Source organism: Malus sylvestris, chromosome 8, assembly GCF_916048215.2.
Source record: "Malus sylvestris chromosome 8, drMalSylv7.2, whole genome shotgun sequence".
Classification (NCBI taxonomy): domain Eukaryota; kingdom Viridiplantae; phylum Streptophyta; class Magnoliopsida; order Rosales; family Rosaceae; genus Malus; species Malus sylvestris.
In genome coordinates, this window is record NC_062267.1 from 28,328,253 (window position 1) to 28,352,017 (window position 23,765).

The 23,765-nt window shown below is 39.4% G+C and overlaps 4 protein-coding genes and 1 long non-coding RNA gene across 6 annotated transcripts; 2 read left to right on the forward strand and 3 right to left on the reverse strand.

Annotated features, from left to right (window-relative positions):
* Positions 1-205: 205 nt before the first annotated feature.
* Positions 206-1,278, forward strand: LOC126631148 (uncharacterized). The gene is made up of 3 exons (XR_007626254.1): positions 206-262; positions 1,027-1,096; positions 1,238-1,278. It is a non-coding gene; the product is annotated as an uncharacterized LOC126631148 (long non-coding RNA).
* A 3,834-nt stretch (positions 1,279-5,112) lies between these two features.
* LOC126632893 (3-ketoacyl-CoA synthase 7-like) lies at positions 5,113-6,540 on the reverse strand. The gene has a single exon (XM_050303423.1). The coding sequence runs from the start codon at positions 6,538-6,540 to the stop codon at positions 5,191-5,193; it is 1,350 nt and encodes a 449-aa protein (XP_050159380.1). The 3' UTR covers positions 5,113-5,190.
* A 938-nt stretch (positions 6,541-7,478) lies between these two features.
* LOC126633202 (3-ketoacyl-CoA synthase 7-like) lies at positions 7,479-8,988 on the reverse strand. The gene has a single exon (XM_050303775.1). The coding sequence runs from the start codon at positions 8,902-8,904 to the stop codon at positions 7,534-7,536; it is 1,371 nt and encodes a 456-aa protein (XP_050159732.1). The 5' UTR covers positions 8,905-8,988; the 3' UTR covers positions 7,479-7,533.
* A 4,563-nt stretch (positions 8,989-13,551) lies between these two features.
* LOC126630920 (54S ribosomal protein L51, mitochondrial) lies at positions 13,552-15,754 on the forward strand. The gene is made up of 4 exons (XM_050301061.1): positions 13,552-13,756; positions 13,925-14,004; positions 15,105-15,211; positions 15,328-15,754. The coding sequence occupies exons 2-4, from the start codon at positions 13,925-13,927 to the stop codon at positions 15,498-15,500; spliced, it is 360 nt and encodes a 119-aa protein (XP_050157018.1). The 5' UTR covers positions 13,552-13,756; the 3' UTR covers positions 15,501-15,754.
* A 1,057-nt stretch (positions 15,755-16,811) lies between these two features.
* On the reverse strand, positions 16,812-22,857 carry LOC126632997 (peroxidase N1-like). 2 transcript variants are annotated; one of them, XM_050303543.1, is made up of 3 exons: positions 22,295-22,857; positions 21,870-22,072; positions 16,812-17,391 (listed from the first exon to the last, which is right to left on the reverse strand). In XM_050303543.1, the coding sequence occupies exons 1-3, from the start codon at positions 22,703-22,705 to the stop codon at positions 17,010-17,012; spliced, it is 996 nt and encodes a 331-aa protein (XP_050159500.1). In that variant the 5' UTR covers positions 22,706-22,857; the 3' UTR covers positions 16,812-17,009. The 2 variants fall into 2 exon arrangements, with proteins under 2 accessions (XP_050159500.1, XP_050159501.1); XM_050303544.1 differs by lacking the exons at positions 21,870-22,072; positions 22,295-22,857 and adding an exon at positions 17,822-18,485 and having other exon boundaries at positions 16,812-17,594.
* Between the last annotated feature and the right edge of the window lie 908 nt (positions 22,858-23,765).

Genomic DNA, 23,765 nt, shown 5'->3' on the forward strand with positions numbered 1-23,765 from the left:
ATTCTTTTTAGTGACTAGGTTTAGTTGTATGCTCTGAACACGTTCCTAAATTATTAATTCATGGTGTTTTAAATTCATAACCCTTATTTATTTCTTATTCTTAGCTTTTGTATCAATTAATGGCTTTCGTCACCCTCGAGTGTTGGAAACAGATTCAATCGTTTAAGTAGAGTTTGACTAAATGTGTTATTTATGTGCTTAGGGACAATTATTGTGACGTTTCTGTCTTCGCTAATGGCGCAGCTTTTGGCAACTAAGTACTGTGAGTGGACCCCTTCTAAAATTACATGATTTTATAGTTTAATTGCATAAATGATTAGCATGCCTACGAGTTTATGATTGATTTATGTGAAGCCTATTTATTGAATATATTGATTTTCGTCTCGTGTTTTGGTGAGGAATTAATTGTTGGCCTATATTGAGCTATATTTTAATATATCTATTTTTCTATAAAAATCGTGAACTGGTAGACTATCTGATAGATGACGATAGGATGCTAGAACATGTTTTTGAACCCCTCTTTATAGTGTAGACGATGATCAGTATCTATGCTAGGAAGTGGTTATTTATGAGAGGCGTAACTATTTGTGCGTACCTAGTGGACACTATGCCGCCTGGGGCGAGGAACTGGTGTTGGCATTTAGGCCGGGAGAAATAATCCCTAGCTACGGGCTGAAGGACATGAAAAGGCATTGGGCCGGGAGTTGGTAATCTATGGCTACGGGCGCAGAGACCACGGAGCAGACATTGGGTCGGGAGTTATATTTATTCGGTGATCTTACTAGCAGCACACCGCGCTTACGAGACGATCTACGAGATGATTTACGCGATGATTTATATGATGTTTTCCGCGTTATGGCTTTTAAGATATTTTGGCATGCTAGGATTTTTATTAAGTCCATCATTTATTATGCTAGTATTTTTTATTATATAAACTGTGGGGGATAGTACCTTGATAACTGTTTTATTATTATTATTATATATATGAACTTGGTCCACTCACCTTTGTTTTGCGCCCCCATCCAGGACTTAGAATCAAGGCACATAATCCCGGCGTGAAGGCACTTCCGCAGTAGCATCTTCGGATCCTCTCGATGTAGGACTAACTTCTTTATTCATTCAATTTCATCTTAATTCTTTTTAGTGATTAGGTTTAGTTGTATGCTCTGAGCACGTTCCTAAATTATTAATTCCTTGTATTTTAAATTTCTAACTCTTATTTATTTCTTATTCTTAGCTTTTGTATCAATTAATGGCTTTCGTCACCCTCGGGTGTCGGCTAACACGTGTCTATCCTGGTATTTCGAGGAATATCAGCTGCTTGACATGCCATTTGTTGGACAAAGCAAGACTTAAAACAAGCCTTATCGTACTGTGCTTACCAACGGGACTGAAGGTCTCATTGTAATCCACACCAGCCTGTTGATGAAACCCGTTGGCGACAAGTCGAGCTTTATGTCGTTCAATCGAACCATCTGCACGTCTCTTCAACTTGAACACCTATTTATTAAGCAACAGATTCATTTTGGGATGATGAAGAACCAAACTCCAAGTTCCACATCTCTGCAGTGCATTAAATTCTTGAATCATTGCGTTCCTCCACTCCTGAGACTTGACAGATTGACTGAAACACATTGGTTCAACAGGTAACTTGTCAACAGTTAGATGCATAGCGTATTTAGGATTGGGTTTATGGATTCCTGACTTGGAGCATATAGCAATTGGATGGTGTGAACTACTGGCAGGGACAGGAGGCATAGGTTCAGAAGTTACGGCGACTTGCTCATTTGATGGTTGGAGAGTCTGTGGAAGATTGGATGACACTTGTATGGTAGGATAGTTTGGAACTACAATGAGGTTAGAGTGTGTAACAGGTTGGGAGACTGCCGTGGCTAGAGGGAGTGGAGTGGGATTGGCTTCTTGGGCAAGTGGTGGGACGACCAGATTAAGGTTACGTGGTGGAGGTAAACTATGGCTGTTAGGGTTATCAAAAGTGAATAATAGGGCCGGGGCCTGAGTATTACCTGAAGTTGTGACGTTTTCTGAAGAAGATGTGAGTCCCTTAAAAGGGAAGCAGTCCTCATCGAATAGGACATGACGAGACACGTAAATACGTCTAGTAGACAGATCTAAGCACTTGTAATCTTGGTGATTCAGTGAATAACCTAAGAAAACACACGGTTTTGATTTTTGTTGAAGTTTATTTTGCATATAAGGCACTAACCAAGGAAAACATCGACATCCAAAAACCTTTAAAATGTCATACTTTGGGGTTTTTTGAAAAAATTTCTCATAAGGAGACGCATAGGACAGAAGTTTAGTGGGCAAACGATTTATCAAGTAAATGGCAGTGGAGCATGCATCAAACCAAAATTTGTTAGGCATGTGAGATTGAGAAAGCATGACTATACTTGTTTCAACAATATGTCGATGTTTGCGCTCGGCGACTCCATTTTGTTCAGGGTGTTTAGGACACGAAAACCATTGTGAAATACCATTATCAGTGAGAAATTTTTGAAAGGCATGGCTTTTATATTCTCCACCTTCATCACACTGAAGGGTTTTAATTTGCAAATTAAGCATTTTTTCGACATTGGCCTTAAATTTGACAAAGATTTGGAACACTTCACTTTTGTGTTTCATAGGAAAAATCCAAGAATAGAGAGAGTAATCATCCACAAACAAAACATAATAACGACAACCTTCATTCGAAATAATAGGAGAACACCACACATCAGAGTGCAACAGTTGCAAAGGAAACTTAGAAACTGACTCAGACAATTTGAAAGGTAACTTAGTACTCTTGCCTAAGGGACAAGACTCACAAAAGCTTACATCTGAAGTACCATGAATTGGTACCAAATTATTGGAAATTAAAAACTTAATTATAGAATTGGCAGGGTGACCTAGCCTCGCATGCCATGTATTCACTGAACACCGAAGCCCTACAAATGCAGATAGTGGATGTTTGAGTTGTCCAGTGCCACATGGAAATGGATATAATCCATTCTCACATCTCCCTCGAAAAAACGTCTTCAGGGTCTTGAGGTCCTTAACAAGGAAAAAATATGGAAAAATTAGTAGGTAGCAATGGTTGTCTAAAGTGAACTTATGTGCAGAAAGAATGTTTTGGGAGGCAGTGGGACAGTGAAGGATATTAGGCAAATCAAATGAGCAAGTTGAAGTATGTAATGTATTTGAACCATGATGTGAGATAGAAATGCCAGAGCCATTACCTACACCCCCAATAGTTTCGTTACCAGTGTACTCTTTAGGGTTAACCAGATTCTGAAGATCAGGAGTAACGTGAGCATTGGCGCCTGTGTCTAACAGCCAGGTACCATTATTTTGTTTGTTGAGAGAGACGGGAGAAGACGTCATTGCTGAGAGCTTTGTTGCTGGAATTTTGCCTTCAAAGGCAGCATTCATTCTTTGATAACAATCAAGGGCCGGATGGCCTGGTTTGCCACAAATTTGGCAGACAATTCTCTCACCATTAGAGCCAACCCGTTCGCCACTGCATGGCATGGTGCGGAAGGTGTTGTTGTTACGAGGGCCATTGCCTCGTTGGTTGAAAGAGTTACCTCGATAGAATGAAGATGCACCTCTTCCAATCCCTCGAGTGCGGCCACCACATCGGCCTCGAGAAGGAAGAAATGCATTGACCTGTGCAGATTCCACCAAAGGAGCAGTGTGCTCAGACGCTCAGTTGTTAACAGCAGAGCCTCAAGAGTAGGGTAGGTGATTGGTGAATCACGGGTTTGAGCTGCACAGACAGTCATCTCAAAGGCAGGTCCGAGATTGTTCAACACAATTTGAACAAGTTCATCATCACTCACAGGTTGCCCAGCTAGAGTAAGGTTGTCGGCAATCACGTTCATGCGATTTAGGTAATCCGCCACAGTAAGATCACCTTTCTTTGTCTATATCAATTCATTTCGCAAAAACAAAATCCTGTGTTAGGAAGTAGAAGCATACCTTTGCTAGAGTGCTTCCCAGGTGGCCCGAGCAGTCATCTTGCTCGCCATGACAGATAGTACAGAAGCCGTTAAAGATCCATTTATCCAACTGAGGATAATTTGATCCTGTTGAACCCATGTAGTGTACGCAGGGTCCACGGTTGTTGAACCAACCAGATACTTGGAAGAGGACACCGAGGTACCATCAACATATCCCATCAAATCTCGACTTTTGAGAATTGGGAGAATTTGGGCCAACCACAGTGGGTAGTTGGTCCTGTCAAGTTTGATGTTAACGACGGTGGAAAATGGGTGGAAGGAATGATTTGAAGTGGGGGTGGGATGAGGGTTTGAAGTGGAGGAGGAAGAGGTAACATTGTTTTCAGCCATTGGAGCGTGGGGAAAGGAAGGAAAGGATCGATGTAGTTAGACAAAAAAAAGGGCTCAATACCATGTAAAACTTACTAGTTCAATGTTTCACTTCAATTGCATACCCAAACAATTGTGGGATGCATGTATTTATAATACTGTCATGATTATAGATTGGGTTTGAAAACCCTAGATACAAGGAGCTTTCGAAATTCAAAAATACAATCAGAAACCAAGGAAAGGATTACAACCACAGGTTCAAATTACAACAGAAAAACAAATCACCAAGCAGTCCTATAAACTAGGAACAGCTGAAAGGATAGGAGTTTGAACCAAGTCAAACTCCACAAGTTTCAGTGATGCGCTGAGTATGCTGACGTCATCTAACACCTTCCTGCATTCCACAGGGACTATTTTTCACTCCCTGAGAAGGACATGCTTTTTCAAATGCTACACTGGATGCCAGGACAAGGTTATGTTGCTGATTCAGCTACAAGAAACCCGATACCGAATAGCTCTCACTTATTTGGTCGCCAACAAATTGCGGAGATGTTCTCAAAGCAGCATATGATTTCGAAAGCTTCGAAATCTCGCGAGAAGGATAAAAGAGTTTGAAATCTGTGAAATACCAGGTATATTCCATCCTAGCTCAACACTTCGTGAGAAAAATAGTGCAATTTGATGGTTGAGGTCAAAGCTTGGCATTGCCATCAACATATTCGAGCTAGTTGCTTGGTGTATAAAAATCCAGGGTTCGACTGGTTTTGGCAGACCCTTTGTACAGTGAAAGAATTGAATTAGGTTTATCACATAACCTTCGACGCATGTAATCAGATACAAATAGTTTACGACGCAATTGATCTCAAAAGGATTCATTTGAGATCTCATCGACGGGATACAAATAGATTCTGTTGGACCATGCATTTCTTACTGTTGGATCAACATCCGAAATGCATTTCCAAATTGCACTGTTACACTTGAAGCCACTTCCGAAGGCTATTTGCCACACTCGGTTTCCTTTCTTCATCCTTCCTTTCGCCTCCAAATAGCAGAGCTCATACCAAACTGAAGACGATGAAGTATTGCCAAATCTATGTAACGTCATCCTTGAAGCTTCTCCATCTTCCTTGTCCAGCTTCAGACTATCTACTATGCCATCAATGACTGCCCTTCCGCCAGCATGAATACAGAAATGCTGGAGAGCCTTCTTGAAATTCGGCACATAAGTTCTCTTCTGGCGAGGTGAAAAAAATAGTTTCTTGCGGATTACTGACCATACATATCGTAGCTGCTCGGAATATGGCAGCACGAGTGGCCCCAACTTGGATATGTTAATTCTTAAAGCTTTGGTGGCCACAGGTACAAGTGCCCTTGACAGTGAGACCCCTACAGTGCCATCTTCATCTGGTTGCTGGAAGACAGATTGGTATGCTTCATCATCCGAACCAAAGTGTGTTCGGACAAGATGCTGGAGCTCGTACTTTGCTATTTTCTTGTCCTGCTTCCTACTGGACAATAGGATAGCAGCTCCTCCCATCCGAAACAAAAGGTTGGGAATAAGCATGGACTTTCTTTTACCTATATAACCGTTGGGAGTTACAGCTTCCATGCTGAGAACTAAAGCCAATGAGTTCTTGTGGACTCGTAGAAGATCTTTAGCCAAACTTATCGACAACAGTCCAGCACTGCAACCCATTCCGCTGAGGCTGATGCTCTTTATGTTGCTACGGAATCCAAACTTGTTTATGACCATTGATGTAACGGACGGAGTTGGGCAGAAAAGGCTACAGTTTGAGACAAGGATGTCAATGCTTGTTGGATTTATTTTGTGCTTGGAAAGAAGGTCTTCGACAACAGAGAAGAGAACTGTTTCGGTTTCTTTTCTAGTAGCGTTTAAAGAAGAATATGGAGGGAGCTCATGGGTTGTAATAGGCAAGCAACTCTCCTCTCCGATTCCCGATCTTTTCATTACCTTGATTTGGAAATTTCGGCTTTCTTCATCATAGAGGTTTGAAATTTCAAGGTGTTCAATGTAGCTCTCCTTTGCGATTCGCAAGCCATTGGGAGGCAGATAGCAAGTGAAGTCGACAAGGTATATACTCTTGGATTTGAATTTGAAACCAAGAACCGCAATGATAAGGACAGTCGCGGCTAATAAATGTGCGATGGAGATTGGAGATTCCGTAATGTATGTAAGCAATGCAGTCCCCATCTCAAAGTGTTATGTTTTGATTTGATTTGGTATGTTGTTTGCTTATATATTAGTAGGAAAGAAAGTCTGAAATTCTTTCTAACTTACCTAAGATTCATGCAGAGCGCATTTTACTTGTGCTAATTAGCCTTACGGTACTGACTACTTGGGGTTGGATTTAATTGTTGTTTAGGGATTGGATTAGTTCGGATACACTAATTTCAAATTCGGGATTAAGTTGTTGACATGCTTGGCCTGTCGGGTCATCTAACGTTGGAAGAGGTTTCAAGTTCGAATTCTCTGGTCTCCATTGATAAAAAAAACCTAGTATTTGATTGTTTTAATCCAACATTACCATTTATTTTACCATACAACTATCTTCTCTAATCTATATTTGAAGAGGTTTCAAGTTCGAATTCTCTGACCTCCACCGATAAAAACGGAGAGAGACCCCTCATCCCAAGTATCCAAGATAATTGCCAATCTTTCTTTTGTAGATGCTAGAATTCCATGGGTAACGTCAATCTCTAGTTTGTTTTAGTCACAAAGTTTTCATGTGCATACAACTAGGAATCCTCCTAACTTACAACTAAATCTCTCCGCAATATTAGCAGTGAAAACAACTTCCTAATTAGGCCTCTTGTCATTTGTATTAAAACACGCCTAGAACATAAATGTTTGGCGAAGCAGTGAAAACAACTTCCTAATTTTTATCAAATAATGTTTGGCGAAGCCATGAACATAAATGACGTGGCATGGACTCGTAATTGGTTGCAATTTTGACACTCTAAATTGAGTATTTTATCGAGCTTCAGTCGAATGATTATCAAGAGAGTAAGAACTGAAGAACTTTAAACATGTTGCCCTAAAAATACAATGTCTGAAGTGCGATGAATGCAATGAACGAAAATATGAACTTTTCTTGAATTGAAAATATTGGATTTCATTATGTTAACAGGAAGAGTTCTTTTGAGTATAGACATAGATTATCATTGCTTGCATCTACACTGGATGTCATTTGGTTACATTTGGGGCATCATCGTCAATGGGATACGAATGGATGCTGTCCGACCATGCATTTCTTTCTGTCCGATCAATATCCGCAATGCATTTCCAGATTGCACTGTTACACTTGAAGCCACTTCCAAACGCAATTTGCCAAACTCGGTTTCCTTTCTTCACCCTTCCTTTTGCCTCCAAGTAGCATAGCTCGTACCACACCGAAGATGATGAAGTGTTGCCAAATCTGTGTAACGTCATCCTCGAAGCTTCTCCATCTTCTTTCTGCAGCTTGAGACTATCTACAATTCCATCAATCACCGCCCTTCCACCGGCATGTATACAGAACTGCTGGAGAGCTTTGCTGAATTTCGGAACATAAATTGCCTTTTGCTTTGGTAAAAACCAAAGCTTCTTGTGGATCATTGACCATCCATATCGAAGCTGCTCAGAATATGGTAGCACGAGTGGCCCCAACTCTGATAAGTTAATTCTCAGAGCTTTGGTGGCCACATGTACAAGTTCCCGCGACAGTGAGACCCCTACATGTCCTGCTTCATCAGGTTGCTGGAAAACAGATTCGTATGCTTGGTCATCCGAACCAATGTGGGTTCGAACAAGATGCTGGAGCTCGTACTTAGCTATTCCCTTGTCTTGTTTCCTATTTGATAGTAGGATAGCAGCTCCTCCCATTCGGAACAAAATGTTTGGAAGAAGCATTGATTTTCTTTTACCATTATAACCGTTGGGAGTTACAGCTTCCATGCTGAGAACTAAAGCCAGTGAATTCTTGTGAACTTTTAGAAGATCTTTAGCCAAACTTATCGACAAGATTCCCGCACTACAACCCATTCCACCGAGGCTGATGCTCTTTATGCTGCTTCGGAATCCAAACTTGTTAATGACCATTGATGAAATGGACGGCGTAGGGCAGAAAAGGCTGCAGTTCGATACAAGAATGTCAATGCTTTTCGGATTTATGTTGTGTTTGGAAAGAAGCTCTTCAACAACAGTGAAGAGAACCAGTTCTGTTTCTTTCCTAGTAGCTTCCAATGAAGAATAAGATGGGATCTCATGCACTGTAACAGGCATGCAACTCTCCGATCCGATGCCTGATCTTTGCAATACCTTGGCTTGGAAGTTGACACTTTCTTTGTCATGAATTCCCGATATTTCAATGTGTTCGATGAATTTCGAAGCCGGAACCCGCAGGTTCTCAGGAGGCAGGTAGCAGGTGAAATCGACAAGGTATATACTCTTGGATCGTAAAAGAAAATAGAGAACTAGGGCAGTGGTCAAGACAGTTGTAGCTAAGAAATGGGTGAGGGAGATTGGAGATAATTCTGCGGTGATAGATGAGAAAGATGCAAACAATGCGGTCTCCATGTCGACTTGTTAATCGAGGAGTTCACTTTGTTTTCGCATATAATGCAATTTAAGTACGCAGTGAAGGGTGTCTGAGATTTTACGCGTGCGTTGTTTGCTTCGTTGAAAAAGCCGAGATTTTACGCATGAATGATCATTTTTGTGACGATTAGACCTAAAGATTGTTCTCTTCTTAGTGCATAATCTGTCAATCTTTCTTCTTTAGATGGTTACATTCTGCGGGTAAGGGCAACCTCTAGTTGGTTTGATCACAAAGTTTTCATGACCATACAATTATGAAGACCTTTTTAACCTCAGAACCTCCAATTTGCGTGACGTACCAAATATTGAGAAACATAGTTCTCATTAATTCAATGTATAACCTTACACTTAGGGTATTTATACAAAACCATCACAGCCATCACAGTTGTCATCACAGCTAACAAAAGAGGAATAACAACCAAAACTAACTAAACATTCCTTAGCCTCTAAGTATTATCCCTTGAAGGTGTAATTACATTTTTATCTTTAATATCCCCCCTCAAACGAGACTGTGGTGCTCTCAGTTGTAGTTTGTCACGAAGAAGGAAGAACCGAGGCTTGGACAAAGACTTGGTGCAAATATCTGCTACCTGATCCTGTGTACAAACAAACTACACAAAAACTTGATTGGCTAGAACCTTTTCACGAATATAATGGTAATCAATCTCGACATGCTTTGTTCGAGCATGGAAAATGGGATTTTTCGCTAATGAAATGGCAGAGATATTGTCACACCATATCTTGGGAGAATGAGGCAAAGAGTAAGAAATGTCAGCAAGCAGTTTGCATGCCCATGTGATTTCTATAGCTGTATTAGCAAGAGAGAGATACTCAGCTTCTGTTGATGAACGAGCAATAGTAGGTTGCTTCTTGTTATGAGAGAGTTGCCAAAATAGACACAATAACTTCATGTAGATCTTCTGTCCAAAGAACACCCTACCCAATCGGCATCTGAAAAGGCTGAATAGATGGAGTCTGAGAGCACTTGGAGAACCATAATCCAAGATCAAGAAAGCCCTTAAGATATTTGAGAATGCGTTTTACTACTTGCATATGTGAAATTTGTGGACTATGCATAAACTGACATACCAAATTAACATCAAAACTAAGATCAGGTCTAGTCCATGTTAAGTATTGAAGAGCTCCAACTAGAGATCGATATTCAGAAGCATTTTCAGGAGATGAGTGATCCAGCTTGGTGGTACTGAGAGGGGTGCTGCAAGGCTTGGCACCTTCCATTTTTTCTTTTACCAATAGATCCAAAATATACTTGGTTTGAGAGATAAAAAGACCAGATGATGATCTTTTAAGTTCAATACCAAGGAAATAGTGAAGAGCACCAAGATTCTTGATGGAAAAAAGAGCACTAAGTTGAGTGATGACTTGTTGACAAGCTGCAGATGAAGGTCCAGTGACTAAGATGTCATCCACATAGAGTAGGATGAATACCAGAGTAGGAGAACTCTTTATAAACAGATAATGATCACTTTGAGAGCCTTGAAACCCAAGAGAATATAGAGCACTATGAAGCTTGTCATACCAGGCTCGAGGAGCCTGTTTCAAACCATAAAGGGATTTGTGAAAATGACAAACATGATGTAGTTTTGTTGGATCTTCAAAGCCAGGTGGCTGTTGCATAAACACTGATTCAATAAGTGTGTCATGGAGAAAGGCATTACTAACATCTAATTGATTGAGGAACCAATCATATTGGGTTGCAAGAGTGAGAATGAGGCGAATAGTCACAGGTTTGGCCACTGGACTAAAGGTTTTAGTGTAGTCAAGACCCTCTCGCTGGTGAAACCCTTTAGCAACCAAACGGGCTTTGTACCTGTCAATAGATTGATATGGTTTCCTTTTGATTCTAAAAACCCACTTACATCCCACAAGGTTATGAGAAGAAGAAGGTGGTACAAGAGACCAGGTACCAGTTATTACAAGGGCATTAAACTCCTATTGCATTGTTGTGCGCCAATGAGAGTGTTTGGAGGCTTGTAGGTAGGTTGTAGGAACATAGTCAACTGCAAGATGTGAGGGAATGAGGTGCTTAGTTGCAGCTAATGCTTGGGGTTTGAAAATTCCAAATTTAGATCTGGTTTGCATTGGGTGGTTGTTAGTAGGTAATGTAGGCTGTGAGGAGTTGATATTTGGAGAAGCTGCAGATGTTGTATTTCGAGAGGTTGATGAAGAGACAGAAGGTAATAAAGTGGATGTGAGTGCTGGATTTGGTGTAGAAATAATATGAGTAGGATAAGGAGTAAATGTGAGGGATGAGGCAATAAAAGATTGGTATAAGGAAGAGGAAACAGGTTGGGATGAAGGAGGTTGGAAGGTATGAAATGGAAAGGTTAACTCATCAAAGATGACATGCCTTGAAATGTACAACCTGTGAGTAGATGGATGTAGACACAGGTAGCCCTTGTGATTTAAGCTATACCCCAAGAAGACACAGGGCTTGCTTTTAGGATCTAGTTTTGAGGAGGTGTATGGTTTCAACCAAGGGAAACAACTACGACCAAAGATCTTGAGAGATTTATAGTATATTGCTTTCTTGAAAAGAGACTGCTAAGGAGAGTATTTGGAAATAGTAGGTAACCTGTTGATGAGATAGATAGAGGTAGCAAAAGCCTCAACCCAATAAGCATGGGGCACCTTAGATGCTGTCAAGAGAGTTCGAGAAGTCTCAACACTATGCTGATGATTACGTTCTGCACACCCATTTTGCTCGAGGGTATGAGGACAAGTGAGCTGATGATGAATGCCATAGCTAGCTAAGAACTGAGAAATAACAGTGCTAACAAATTCTCCACCAGAATCTGATCGTAATGTAATGACTTTTGTACACAGAGAATTCTCAACAAGTAATTTCCATTGCATAAAAGTGGAGAGTACATCATATTTACACTTTAAAAGATAGAACCAACAATATCTATGAAAATGACATAATGCCGAAAATCGTGATGAGACATTATGGTGAAGGTCCCCAAACATCCATATGGATGAGTTCTAAAGGCTTGCAGGTTATACAAGTAGTACTAGAAAAAGGAAGTTTAGAACACTTCCCTAATGCATAAGTTGCGCAAAAAGTTTGATTTGAAGCATCAGGAACAGAAATACATGATTGAGAGGCCAACTTATTTATGATCTTTACAGAATGGTGGCCCAATCTTTGATGCCAAAGATGCTTTGGAGCTTTGACAGATGCAACTAAGCTTGTTGAGAGTTAGCAGGAAAGGATAAGGAGTGCAAGGGATAGAAACCATGTTGAACTGGTCTTTTAAAGAGCATTCTCCCCGAAGAAAGATCATTCATAGTGAAGTAAAAAGGATAAAGATGCATAGAACAAGAATTTTCAAGTAGAAATTGATTAGCAGAAAGAAGATTATGCTTCAAATCAAGAACATGTAAGACATGCTTCAATGCAAAGGATTGAGTAGAAGTATGTAAAGATGTTGAGCCAGAATGGAGAATAGGCAAACCTTTACCATCTCCAATATACACTTGCTCAAGACTAGTGTATGCTTCTGGATTCTGAAGGTTGGCATATGAGTTTGTCATATGGGAACTAGCACCACAGTCAACAATCCAGGTAGGAGTAGAATGAGAAGATTTGCCATTGTAGTTTTGATCCATGCGATGAGGACAATCACAAGCTTCATGGTCTGGTTGTCGATGAATCTGACAGAAAAGCTTTCGATTTGAAGAGTAGTTGTTGCAAGCTCCACGATTGAATCTTTGATTGTTATTTCAAGAGTTGTTATTTCTGCCATTGTTGAATCTGGAATTTCCACGATTCTGAAAATTACCTCGATTTGTGCCCGAATAATTGCGATCCACATTGCAGCCTTGATTGGAGAAATTAGGAAGATTCTGCATGGCCATATGATAGATTCGTACGGATACACGAGTTACTAAACGTGTAAAACCAAAATGATCTAACGATTCTCATATTTTGAAAGCAAGCTTTTAAAATCGACATCCGTGGATGATCGTGCGTCACTAACGATGTTGTTAACTGGTCTAGTACCGTAATTATAGAATTTAATTCAGTGTTTCCGTATTTGCGTGACATACTAAATATTCTTTTCATCAATCGACAACATTTGATAGGTTTAAGATACTATCATAATATCGCCCCGTTATAAAATGCTTTCGTACTTCTCAACATTAGAGTCAAATAGACTTTGGCGTTCTAGGCATCTAATCATGGGCAAACCTTTATTTTTTTTGGATTTGGATTTGGGAGCGGAATGTAAAACCAGAGCCAGTTGAGGTGCTGAACTACGAAACTTTCAGTAGGATAGGCACCTGATTCAAACACATTTCCAACCAGCACTAAAGTTACGTACGTATAAAATGATAGAACACATATGAACAAAGGTGCTTACGCATTCCCAAACATGCCATAAGAGCTAGTTGGTCTTCTTCAAAACCTCTTCATTAGAAGTCGCTAACATTGTTGTTAACTCTCCATAACAATTCACACTTAGCCAACTTGGGGCAAGGTGGGAAATTTAGAGTAACAAACTGGGCTGGGTTTGGTTGAAGTGGGCTCAATCTCATGCAGGCTTAAAGGCCCACAACCAGGAAGCCCATCGTTTCAATTAAGTACGAAGCCCACGCCACACAACTCTTCCTCCTACAACTCCCTCTCTCGCTCGCTTTCTGTCTATTTTCTCTCTCTGTTTGCTGCGCCGCCGCCACCGGTCCACCACCACCCCAAAGCACGGGTCGACGCCATCTCCGCCTCCACAATCTCACCTCTTCCTACTTCCTCTCTCATTATCGACGCCGTATACAAGCTTCACTGTAACAGAGCTTCGAGAAAAAGGTAATTCTTAAGACTGATAACTTTTTATGAAATGACATTTTAGTGTTTTTGTAATTTGAAATTCATATATGAATTTAACAAAATTTGAACTCATTATTTGTTTTAATTTTTGTTTTAAATTTCTGATTGAAATGATTTATGTTGAAATTGGGAACGAATGCGTGGCAGATGGCGTTGAGAGGAGTGTGGCAATTGCAAAAACTAGTTGTGAGCTATTCTGATTGGGGAGGAAGCAGTAGGGGCATCAGGTTTGTTCCTCAAAACCCCACCACCACTTGCAATTCTCTGTATTCTTATCAAGTTAGATTATCTGATTTTATCAATTTCGAAAATTTATGGGAAAGAAGCCCTTGATACCATTAGAACAACACCAACAACAACAAAGCCTTATCCCACTAAGTGGGGTTGGCTGTATGAATCCTAAAACGCCACTGCGCTCAGTATTGCGCCAAGTCTTCCTTTAGCTCTAAGTACTCAATACCATTATACTTCAGAGAAAAACACTTTGAACCCAATATTTTAGAAAAACACCCTTCCTTCTTTGCAATGGAAGAAGTGGTTTTTTATTCTCCAACTGAGTTCTTGGATTTTGTTTTTATAAAACTTGTAGTTGTCAGGGTGTTTGTTTTTCTTTCAAATTTACTGGAAACCGCTGAACTACTCTGATAAAGTATTGAGTGACACTTTTTCCGTGCAAATGTGGCGTAAAATTTGGAAATTATAATTTACTGCAAGATCATTTTGAAAGGAAACTTTTTTTGTTTGTTTTCTTGATATTATAGGAAGGGAATGTGTTTCTCTAGGCGCAGTATGAAATTGGACACGAGGGCCTAGGCTTCGTGACTTAGCTGCATTCTCTGCACTTTTAGGACATGACTTTTGGGTTGCAGCTGGGGAATGGGTTTGTGTTATGTGTTAGGAGGTGCTTTGGTATTTTGCATTACAATGTTAAGTTCGGAGGTTAATAGACTAAGAGCTGAACTGAAGTGAAGGTCATCATGGCATCGTCAGTCCAGCTACTGGAACTCTTTACGAGGCATATTTATAATCTTTTAGCCTTTAGCCTTTAGGACCTTCTTAAATTGTAACACACACACAAATGAATTTATGGGTCTCTTAGGATATTTAGGTGATATTTTCATTGGATAGCACATTCTCTTTCATTTTATTCCAATCTTTTTGGGGTTCCCAACATCGTGTCCCCCTTAGCGAGGCTCTAATTCTTTCCTGGTGTTCAAGAAGGGAAATGAATCCTTTTCATTTCATTATATTGATGGATAATGTTGGAATGTTAAACTTTACTGCTTTCCTTTTCAAGTTTTGATGAATTTAGTTGTTTACATGGTAGATCATTTATGGAGACATATCTACCGACATTTAAGGAGAAGAATCCTCAGCTAGAGGTGATTACTGAACTCATCCGCGGTCAGCATCCACATCTGAAGGGCTTATACAGTAACTCTCTCTCCCGTTCTCTCTCTTATCAAGCACCCGTGCACACAGTCACTTGCACTCATGGTCACTGCATAACACCTTAAATCCTCATGAGAGTTTTCTTTGTCAATGCACAGAGAACAAGACTGAAAAGGTGGTATGTGTGAAAAACATGGATTCAGAAGAGGTTCTTCAATATGCAAACAGGCTAAGAAACCAACTGGGGAGAAAAGTGGTGAAGCTGAAGACTAGACATGTAACCAAACATCCCAGCGTGCAAGGTACCTGGACAACAGACGTAAAGTTTTGAAGCACAAGAAACAATCGCATCACAGGCAGTTTCTTCTGGCATGTTTCCGAGCAGTTGTGGACTATAGTTCGGAATTGGTAGTCAAGTCAGTTGTTTACTTTAGCAGTTTCTCTTCTATGAATATGGTATTATGTTCTTGATCAAATAATTTAACCTCATCAAGATGCTGTTCGAGATTATGATATTCTCAATTGGATGCTTACATGGAAAGTGACTGCTTATCATTGAGAAAATAGAAAAAAGGCTTATTTTTATCAATGCTCCCATAATCTTCACTGTATTGCGTCTCACTTTACTCCCATGCTATTGTTTCTGGTCCCTATTCTGTCAATTCCGTCAACAAAATCGTTAAGGAGATGTGTGGGTTGAAAATCTTTAAATTTTTATCTTCTTGGGTTCAATTTTTTTATTTGTAATTCTAATTAGTTTCTCGTATAATGCCCATGCCACATTAGTACTTGATGGTTTTGTTGACGGAATTGTCGGAGTAAGGTAAACTGAGCCACAGAACAAGAGCACATACGATAGTGAGACACAACAGTGTATATGGGAGACTTAATAAAGAATACAGAGAGGTGGGTTAAACTCAGATTAGGGTTTGATTTCTCCATAGTTAAGAAAAAAAAAATATAAGTGAAGGTTGAATTTCAAGATTTGTGAATCAATTTCAATGTTTTCGGATGCTTTTGCAAAGATTCTTAGGGTTCAGTCGTGGGAATCTCTACCGCCATCGTTCTCCCCTTCTTTATTTTTCTTAATCTAGAGAAATCGAACTCTTAAGTTTAACCCACATCCTGCACTTATGGTTCTTATACTAACATCGTTGTTAAGAAAAAAAAATATAAGTGAAGGTTGAATTTCAATATTTGTGAATCAATTTCAATGTTTTCGGATGCTTTTGCAAAGATTCTTAGGGTTCAGTCGTGGGAATCTCTACCGCCATCGCTCTCCCCTTCTTTATTTTTCTTAATCTAGAGAAATCGAACTCTTAAGTTTAACCCACATCCTGCACTTATGGTTCTTATACTAACATCGTTGAAAAGACTAAATTGCACTTATGGTTCTTATACTAACATCGTTGAAAAGACTAAATTGTCCATGTCACGTTATCACAATTAACAGCCCCTTTTAGCTTATTTGACGAAATAAGATTAAGTGGGACATTGAGGAAAAGTGTAGGTATTAAAGTGAGACAATATAGAGTGTAAGGGTAAAGTGGAGTACGGAGATAGATTGCAGGTGTAAAGTGAGTCAATATAAAGCGTCCGGAGCTAAAATGAGATTTGATTAAAAGTACGGGTATCATAACTAAAAATTAAGCCTGTATAACTTTCAATTGAACGAATGATTTTAAACAGCTCACAGAAACCAAAGAATGAGATCAAAGTATCTTTCTCTTTGAAGACACATGAGAAACGAAAAGAAAGTAATACAAAATGGCTTGATTGTGCCAACAAAATAAAAATGAATCCAATTAATAAATTAATTAGAACAAACTGGGTAATTTCGTTAGTTGACTGCAGAACAAATGCGGCGGATTTCACCATTTGTGGCAGATTTTACACCGATGTTACTCATTTTCACCATCGACTTTCCGAACTCGACGTTGAAATTCAATGCTTGTAAGCCTCTCACGCCCAAAAACCGTTGGACAAAACTTTTAGTGGTGGCGTCGGTCCATAACTTCTGATCCGACTCAAGTATCCCACGACCATTCTTCAAGTTTGCGAAGAAAGTTGCATCGAATCGACTTGCGCTGCCCGTGTCTAAATCAACACGCCTGGCCGCGTCACCATTTTCAGGGCAAATTGATCGTAGTTGAGCAAGGAATGAAGGGTCGATTGTTTCGTCAGCGCCATTTCCGGTGGTGGTGAAGTTATACAGTCTGTACCTGAAGAACTGGCAAGCTGAGGTGCCAATGGTGTGTGCGCCAACTAGCGTGACAAGATCTTGAGTGTTGAGACCCAGATCTTGGAACTTGGCCTTTTGTACATCAATGGAATCTCTAAAGCCAGGCAAATTAGTAGTCTCGGTTGCCAGCGAAACTCGTCCATCTCTTCTTCCAGTAGGCACATTCCAAGTGAATCCTTTGGTCTGTAGAATTAAATTTATGTACATAAGAAGGAGATGATTAATTAACTAGACATTAGAATTTAGCTAGATACATAAATATTGAGCAATGTTATTCCCAAACTTGGAATGTAATTATGCATTCCTTCCATTAGTGTTTTAATATTAGTGTATGACTATCCGTTTTTACCGATATATCAACTTAAAATTAACAAGCACACAAGAGCTGCAATCAAATTAATAATACTTACCAGAACCACGGAATCACGGGCAGCAAGAGCGAGAATATCTGCACAGGAAACAACCCCGGGACATGCAGCTTCAAGCTTGGTCTTTGCATCGTCAATGACTTCCGAACCTCTTAAACCGAGGTTAGGCCCGGCGGTTTTCTCAGTATTAGGGCCGTCAAGAAGGACAGAAGCATCACAACCTTGGACAAAGCAGTCATGGAAATGCATCCTTAACAAGCCAGGAGCAACGGAAGGGTTGGAGTTGAAATGAGTTTGAACTGTTTGTTTGACAATAGACTCTGCCGTGGGACATGTACGCGAATAGAATCCAATGCGCGTAAGTTGGCCTTGGCATTGCACCACCAAACCAACGATAAGAATCTGTAGAAAGTGCAGTAACAATGATTTGGAGGAGCTCATGTTGTGGTACAGTTCGGTGGTTAAAATGATGTGTATATAGTGCAAGCTAGACGCAGCTTGTAGCTTTTGGCTTTGCTAGTAGGAAGATGATATCTGCTGTGAAACAAAGTGCTTTTGGCTCTGTGAGTATTGTAATCTGCTGGTTGTGTTTTGGAGTGAATGAAGCCTTCAAGCTTCAAGTATTTATAGGAGCTAACGCGGAGGAGAAACTGATTATATGCATGTATGTATGTGAGGGTAAACAAAGTCGGGCTACAAGATGCAATGATGCATGGGTCAACCAGAAGAAGAAAGATCAACTCTATCCATATATTTATCTTATCCGCTGGCTCGCCCTTGGCAGTTACCCGTGAATGCATGGTGCTGTTCCTTCGCTTGTTTTTGGTCAAACTTGGAGCTGTCCACTTTTGAATTTTCTACTCCTACTTTGTCAACCACATATATATGGGTTAGGGTAGTGGGTATCAAATTTTTGACACAAACTCATTCCGCAATGTATTTTGTAGGTTCAACTATTTTCTTTTTAGGTTTTTTTTCAAAGATTCAAAATTGAAACTATATAATCGCTGGATTCAATGATTGTCATATTAGATTTTTATTTAATCGAATTCATCTATTTTTTTATTATAAATAAATTTCTTAATAATTTTAAATTTATCTAATTTTTTGTAAAAAAATATCTCTAAATAATAATTTAAAGATTGTTTAAATCTTTGAATTTTTTTATAAGTATGCATGTGACTCCGATCCTAACCTGTTTTATTGGGTGTACTATACCGCGTATCTTTGACTAATTGCCAACCATAGTCGTATCAGCCAATCATTTTTTTAAAATCACCGCCATAAAATACTAGAAAAATATTGCATAAAGAGGGACGTCAATCTGCATGGATGGAGGAGATGACTACGAACAAGGATTTGGTGAAGACTGTTATGGCGCCAAGTCAGATTCAAATATATATACAACTATAGTGATTCATATACCATATGGATTTTTATTTTAAATCAAATGAAACTTAATTAAAACCGATAAAGAACGTACGTAAATCTAGAAAAGACATGTCACATAAGCCAAAACAAACATCATACCTTTACAATTACAAATTGATTATAAGGAATACGATACAAATCCTACCGACATGAAAGATAACACTTACGAAGATTAAAATTGTAAAGGAAGCATGACAAAAAGACTACACTCTATGATAATAATACAATCATTAGCCAAGAAGCACTGTCATTTGTTATCTTCAATAAATGTCAAGCTTCTTCCTCATAGTCCTTTTTGCATGCTCACAAAATCAAAAGAAATACAAAAGCTACCACCTTAACTCTAAACAACAACCATTGTTCATAGATTCTAGTTTGAGCATCATAACCTAGAGAGTGACCACAACCAAGAACTAATGGTAGTTAAAAGGTAGGCGAAACACGAAGGAAATAAAAAGAAGAGACCAAGAGGAATGGTCTCTGACACGCTGCCGGAGGATTTTTTTTCTTTCTTTTTTTACTATATCTCTCTGCAGACTAGGGTTTTCATTTAGTACCATATGGATTGGTATATCTAAATTACCTTTTGTTGATGCACAAAATCAGTGAGGACTTTGGTACAACAGAAAGTGTCAGGTTTTGTGACTTCGCTTGGTTGCTTCGGTCACTAGTGAGGATAAATATGTAAATGAATAGAGACAGAGAAGCAAACACAAGATATACGTGGTTCACCCAGAATGACTATGTCCACGGAGTAGAGGAGTTCTCATTAATTGTGAAGGGTTTACACAAATACATAGGTTCAAGCTCTCATTTTGTGAGTTCTAGTGAATAGTTTAGTACAAAATGACATTAGAAATTATTGTGGGAGAATGATCCCTATTTATAGAAGAGAGTTTCTAGTTTTGTTCTGACATTGACACGTGTTGTGTTGTGATTGGCTTCTGATGTTGACACGTGTCGCGCTGTGATTGGCTTCTGATGTCACGTGTCACATTGTGATTGGTCTCCTGGTTGAAGGGAAGCTCTTCTGGGTCCTTGACGGTATAACGTTGACCGGTACTCAGTAGTTTCGAGATTGGTCAAGTATGGTGCAAACACCTTTAATATAATATTGCTCGAGCGGCCAATATACCCTCACACTAACTCTACTGCATCAGTGTAATCTATATTATATAATAGTAAAATGTGACCGTGAATAACTTTACTTAATCAAATCAACATATTGAACATATCGTTTGTTCAAAAAAAAAAAAAATCAACATAATGAAAGATTATTAATAGAATGTAACCCTGAATTACTGTAATGGAAACAAGCTTATGACTCAATTCATGTAAGTTTGCGGCGCTCTTTTCCCTGGCCCAGTGTTTTGTTCTACATGGGTTTTCTTCTGGAAGACTTCTTAATAATTTGATGACGTTTGGAGTTAACATTGAGGATGTTCTTACTAGTGTTGCTGTCATGGAAGTGGTGCAGACTAATGATAAAGTTGGTTTATATTGTACTTCAAGCATGTGCGGCTCTCTTTTTTTTTTTTCTATCTCAAAATTTTTTTCTAAGTGGAATTTATTTATTTATTTATTTTTACCAAGATCGACATCATTAGCGTAGATAATCCCGCTTGATGTATTCTTTCTTCGAAGACTTTGTATCTATAGTTAGTTGTGCTGATATTTGAAAGACTTTTTTGTTTAAGCCCCTTGATATTAATCAGGTAGCATGTCTTTCAATTAAGACACAACTTTAGTTCATGATATTCATGTTTGGATTATGTTATCATGTGTACTATCTTATGATGTTTAATAAAGCATCTTATTAAAAGAATAAACTATAATGAAACTAACTAATGTAATATAAGATTGTCATATCACCGCTTACTCATCCTTTCTTTGTTCGTCCCACATCAGGAAACCTACCGATAATCACCATTTCTTCAATTTGGCATTGAAAACTGAAAACTCGTTCGTGGTCTTGAAGTTTTGTTTTTTAAAGTTGTCTATGTCCTTAAAGGTTAGATTCCCTATCATATACACATTATCCAGTAAAATAAACACAGTACTATGCAAGAAAAGTAAAATGTATTTGAAATATGTGACTTTCAATTAAAAGAATGATACATTTAACAGCTTACAGAAACGATAATATGAGCTCAAAGTATCTTTCTCTTCGAAGACACATGAGAAACGAAAAGACAGTAATACAACATGGCTTGATTGTGCCGACAAAATAATGAACTAATTAATTAGTAGAAATATCCAACAATCTGGGTCATTTCGTTAGTTGACTGCAGAACAAATGCGGCGGATTTCACCATTTGTGGCAGATTTTACACCGATGTTACTCATTTTTACCATCGACTTTCCGAACTCGACGTTGAAATTCAATGCTTGTAAGCCTCTCACGCCCAAAAACCGTTGGACAAAACTTTTAGTGGTGGCGTCGGTCCACAACTTCTGATCCGACTCAAGTATCCCACGACCATTCTTCAAGTTTGTGAAGAAAGTTGCATCGAATCGACTTGCGCTGCCCGTGTCTAAATCAACACGCCTGGCCGCGTCACCATTTTCAGGGCAAATTGATCGTAGTTGAGCAAGGAATAAAGGGTTGATTGTTTCGTCAGCGCCATTTCCGGTGGTGGTGAAGTTATACAGTCTGTACCTGAAGAACTGGCAAGCTGAGGTGCCAATGGTGTGTGCGCCAACTAGCGTGACAAGATCTTGAGTGTTGAGACCTAAATCTTGGAACTTGGCCTTTTGTACATCAATGGAATCTCTAAAGCCAGGCAAATTAGTAGTCTCAGTTGCCAGCGAAACTCGTCCATCTCTTCTTCCAGTAGGCACATTCCAAGTGAATCCTTTGGTCTGTAGAATTAAATTTATGTACATTAGAAGGAGATGATTAATTAACTAGACATTATAATTTAGCTAGATACATAAATATTGAGCAATGTTATTCCCAAACGTAGAATGTAATTATGCATTCCTTCAGTTAGTGTTTTAATATTAGTGTATGACTCAGTTTTTAACGGTATATCAACTTAAAATTAACAAGCACACAAGAGCTTCCATCAAATTAATACTTACCAGAACCACGGAATCACGGGCCGCAAGAGCGAGAATATCTGCACAGGAAACAACCCCGGGACATGCAGCTTCAAGCTTGGTCTTTGCATCGTCAATGACTTCCGAACCTCTTAAACCGAGGTTGGGCCCGGCGGTTTTCTCAGTATTAGGGCCGTCAAGAAGGACAGAAGCATCACAACCTTGGACAAAGCAGTCATGGAAGTGCATCCTTAACAAGCCAGGAGCAACGGAAGGGTTGGAGTTGAAATGAGTTTGAACTGTTTGTTTGACAATAGATTCTGCCGTGGGACATGTACGCGAATAAAATCCAACGCGCGTAAGTTGGCCTTGGCCTTGCACCATCACCAAGGTGGTAGCAAAACCAACAAGTAGCTGTAGAAAGTACATTAGTAACAATTTGGAGGAGCTCATGTTGTGTGACAGTTTGTGGTTAAAGGATGTGTGTGTATATATTGCAAGCTAGACGCAGCTTGTAGTTTGGAGAAATAATATATATAGCTAGCGAGGGAAAGGGATTATTTTCACTCTCTCGATCAAAAGTGCTTTAGGCTGTGTGAGTACTGTAATCTGCTCTGTGTGTGTTGGAGAGAATGAAGCCTCAGGTATTTATAGGAGCTGGTCAAATTATTAAACGCGTAGATATTAAATTATATGCAAGTATAATATGCGAGGGTAAACAAAATGGGGCTACAAATGTATGGGGGTCAACCAGAAGAGAAAAGATCAACTCTTTATCTATATATTTATCTGGTCAGCTGGCTGGCACTTGGCAGTTACCACTTGCAACGTTCAGAATGATATCTTATGACCGACTAATACTACATTTATCATTTATTACTTATTTGTATTATTAATGTACCATTTTTAATAGAGATAGGACTCAGCAACATGTATGTATCATCTCTATTAAACAAATGATACAAATAATAGTTCAAGTATATGGTAAGAGTAATATTTTTGCTTAGGACCATACCTGGGAATGCATGGTGGCATGGTGCTGTTTCGTTTCTTGTTTTTGGTCAAACATGGAACTGTTCCACCTCAGAACTTTCTATCCCTAGTTTGTCAACCATAATCAACATATTCACGATCGAGGGCAGAATATACCCGCTGAGACAGTTTTCCCTACTCAACTTTGATTTTTTAAAATTTTTTTTCCCATAAAATGCTCCAATTAAAGCTATAAAATTCCTATATATTCATAAATGAGTCTCGGTCTAAGAGCAGCTCCAGCGGGAGCTTCTGCTCGAGGGATAGGCTGCGGAACAGGACCGAATAGGTCGGGGAATGTGGTCTAGCGTATGCGAGCCCGAGGGACAAGCCATGCCCGAGCGACAAGCCTGGCAGCGATTGCCAGCCCGAGAGCCGAAGGCATCCTGACGCAAGGTTAACGTCCCGGCGACGTCAGCCATAATCTCCTTTGCATTTCTGGGCCTCAACCTTGCAGCTACCCGACCTCCGTCATCCTTCG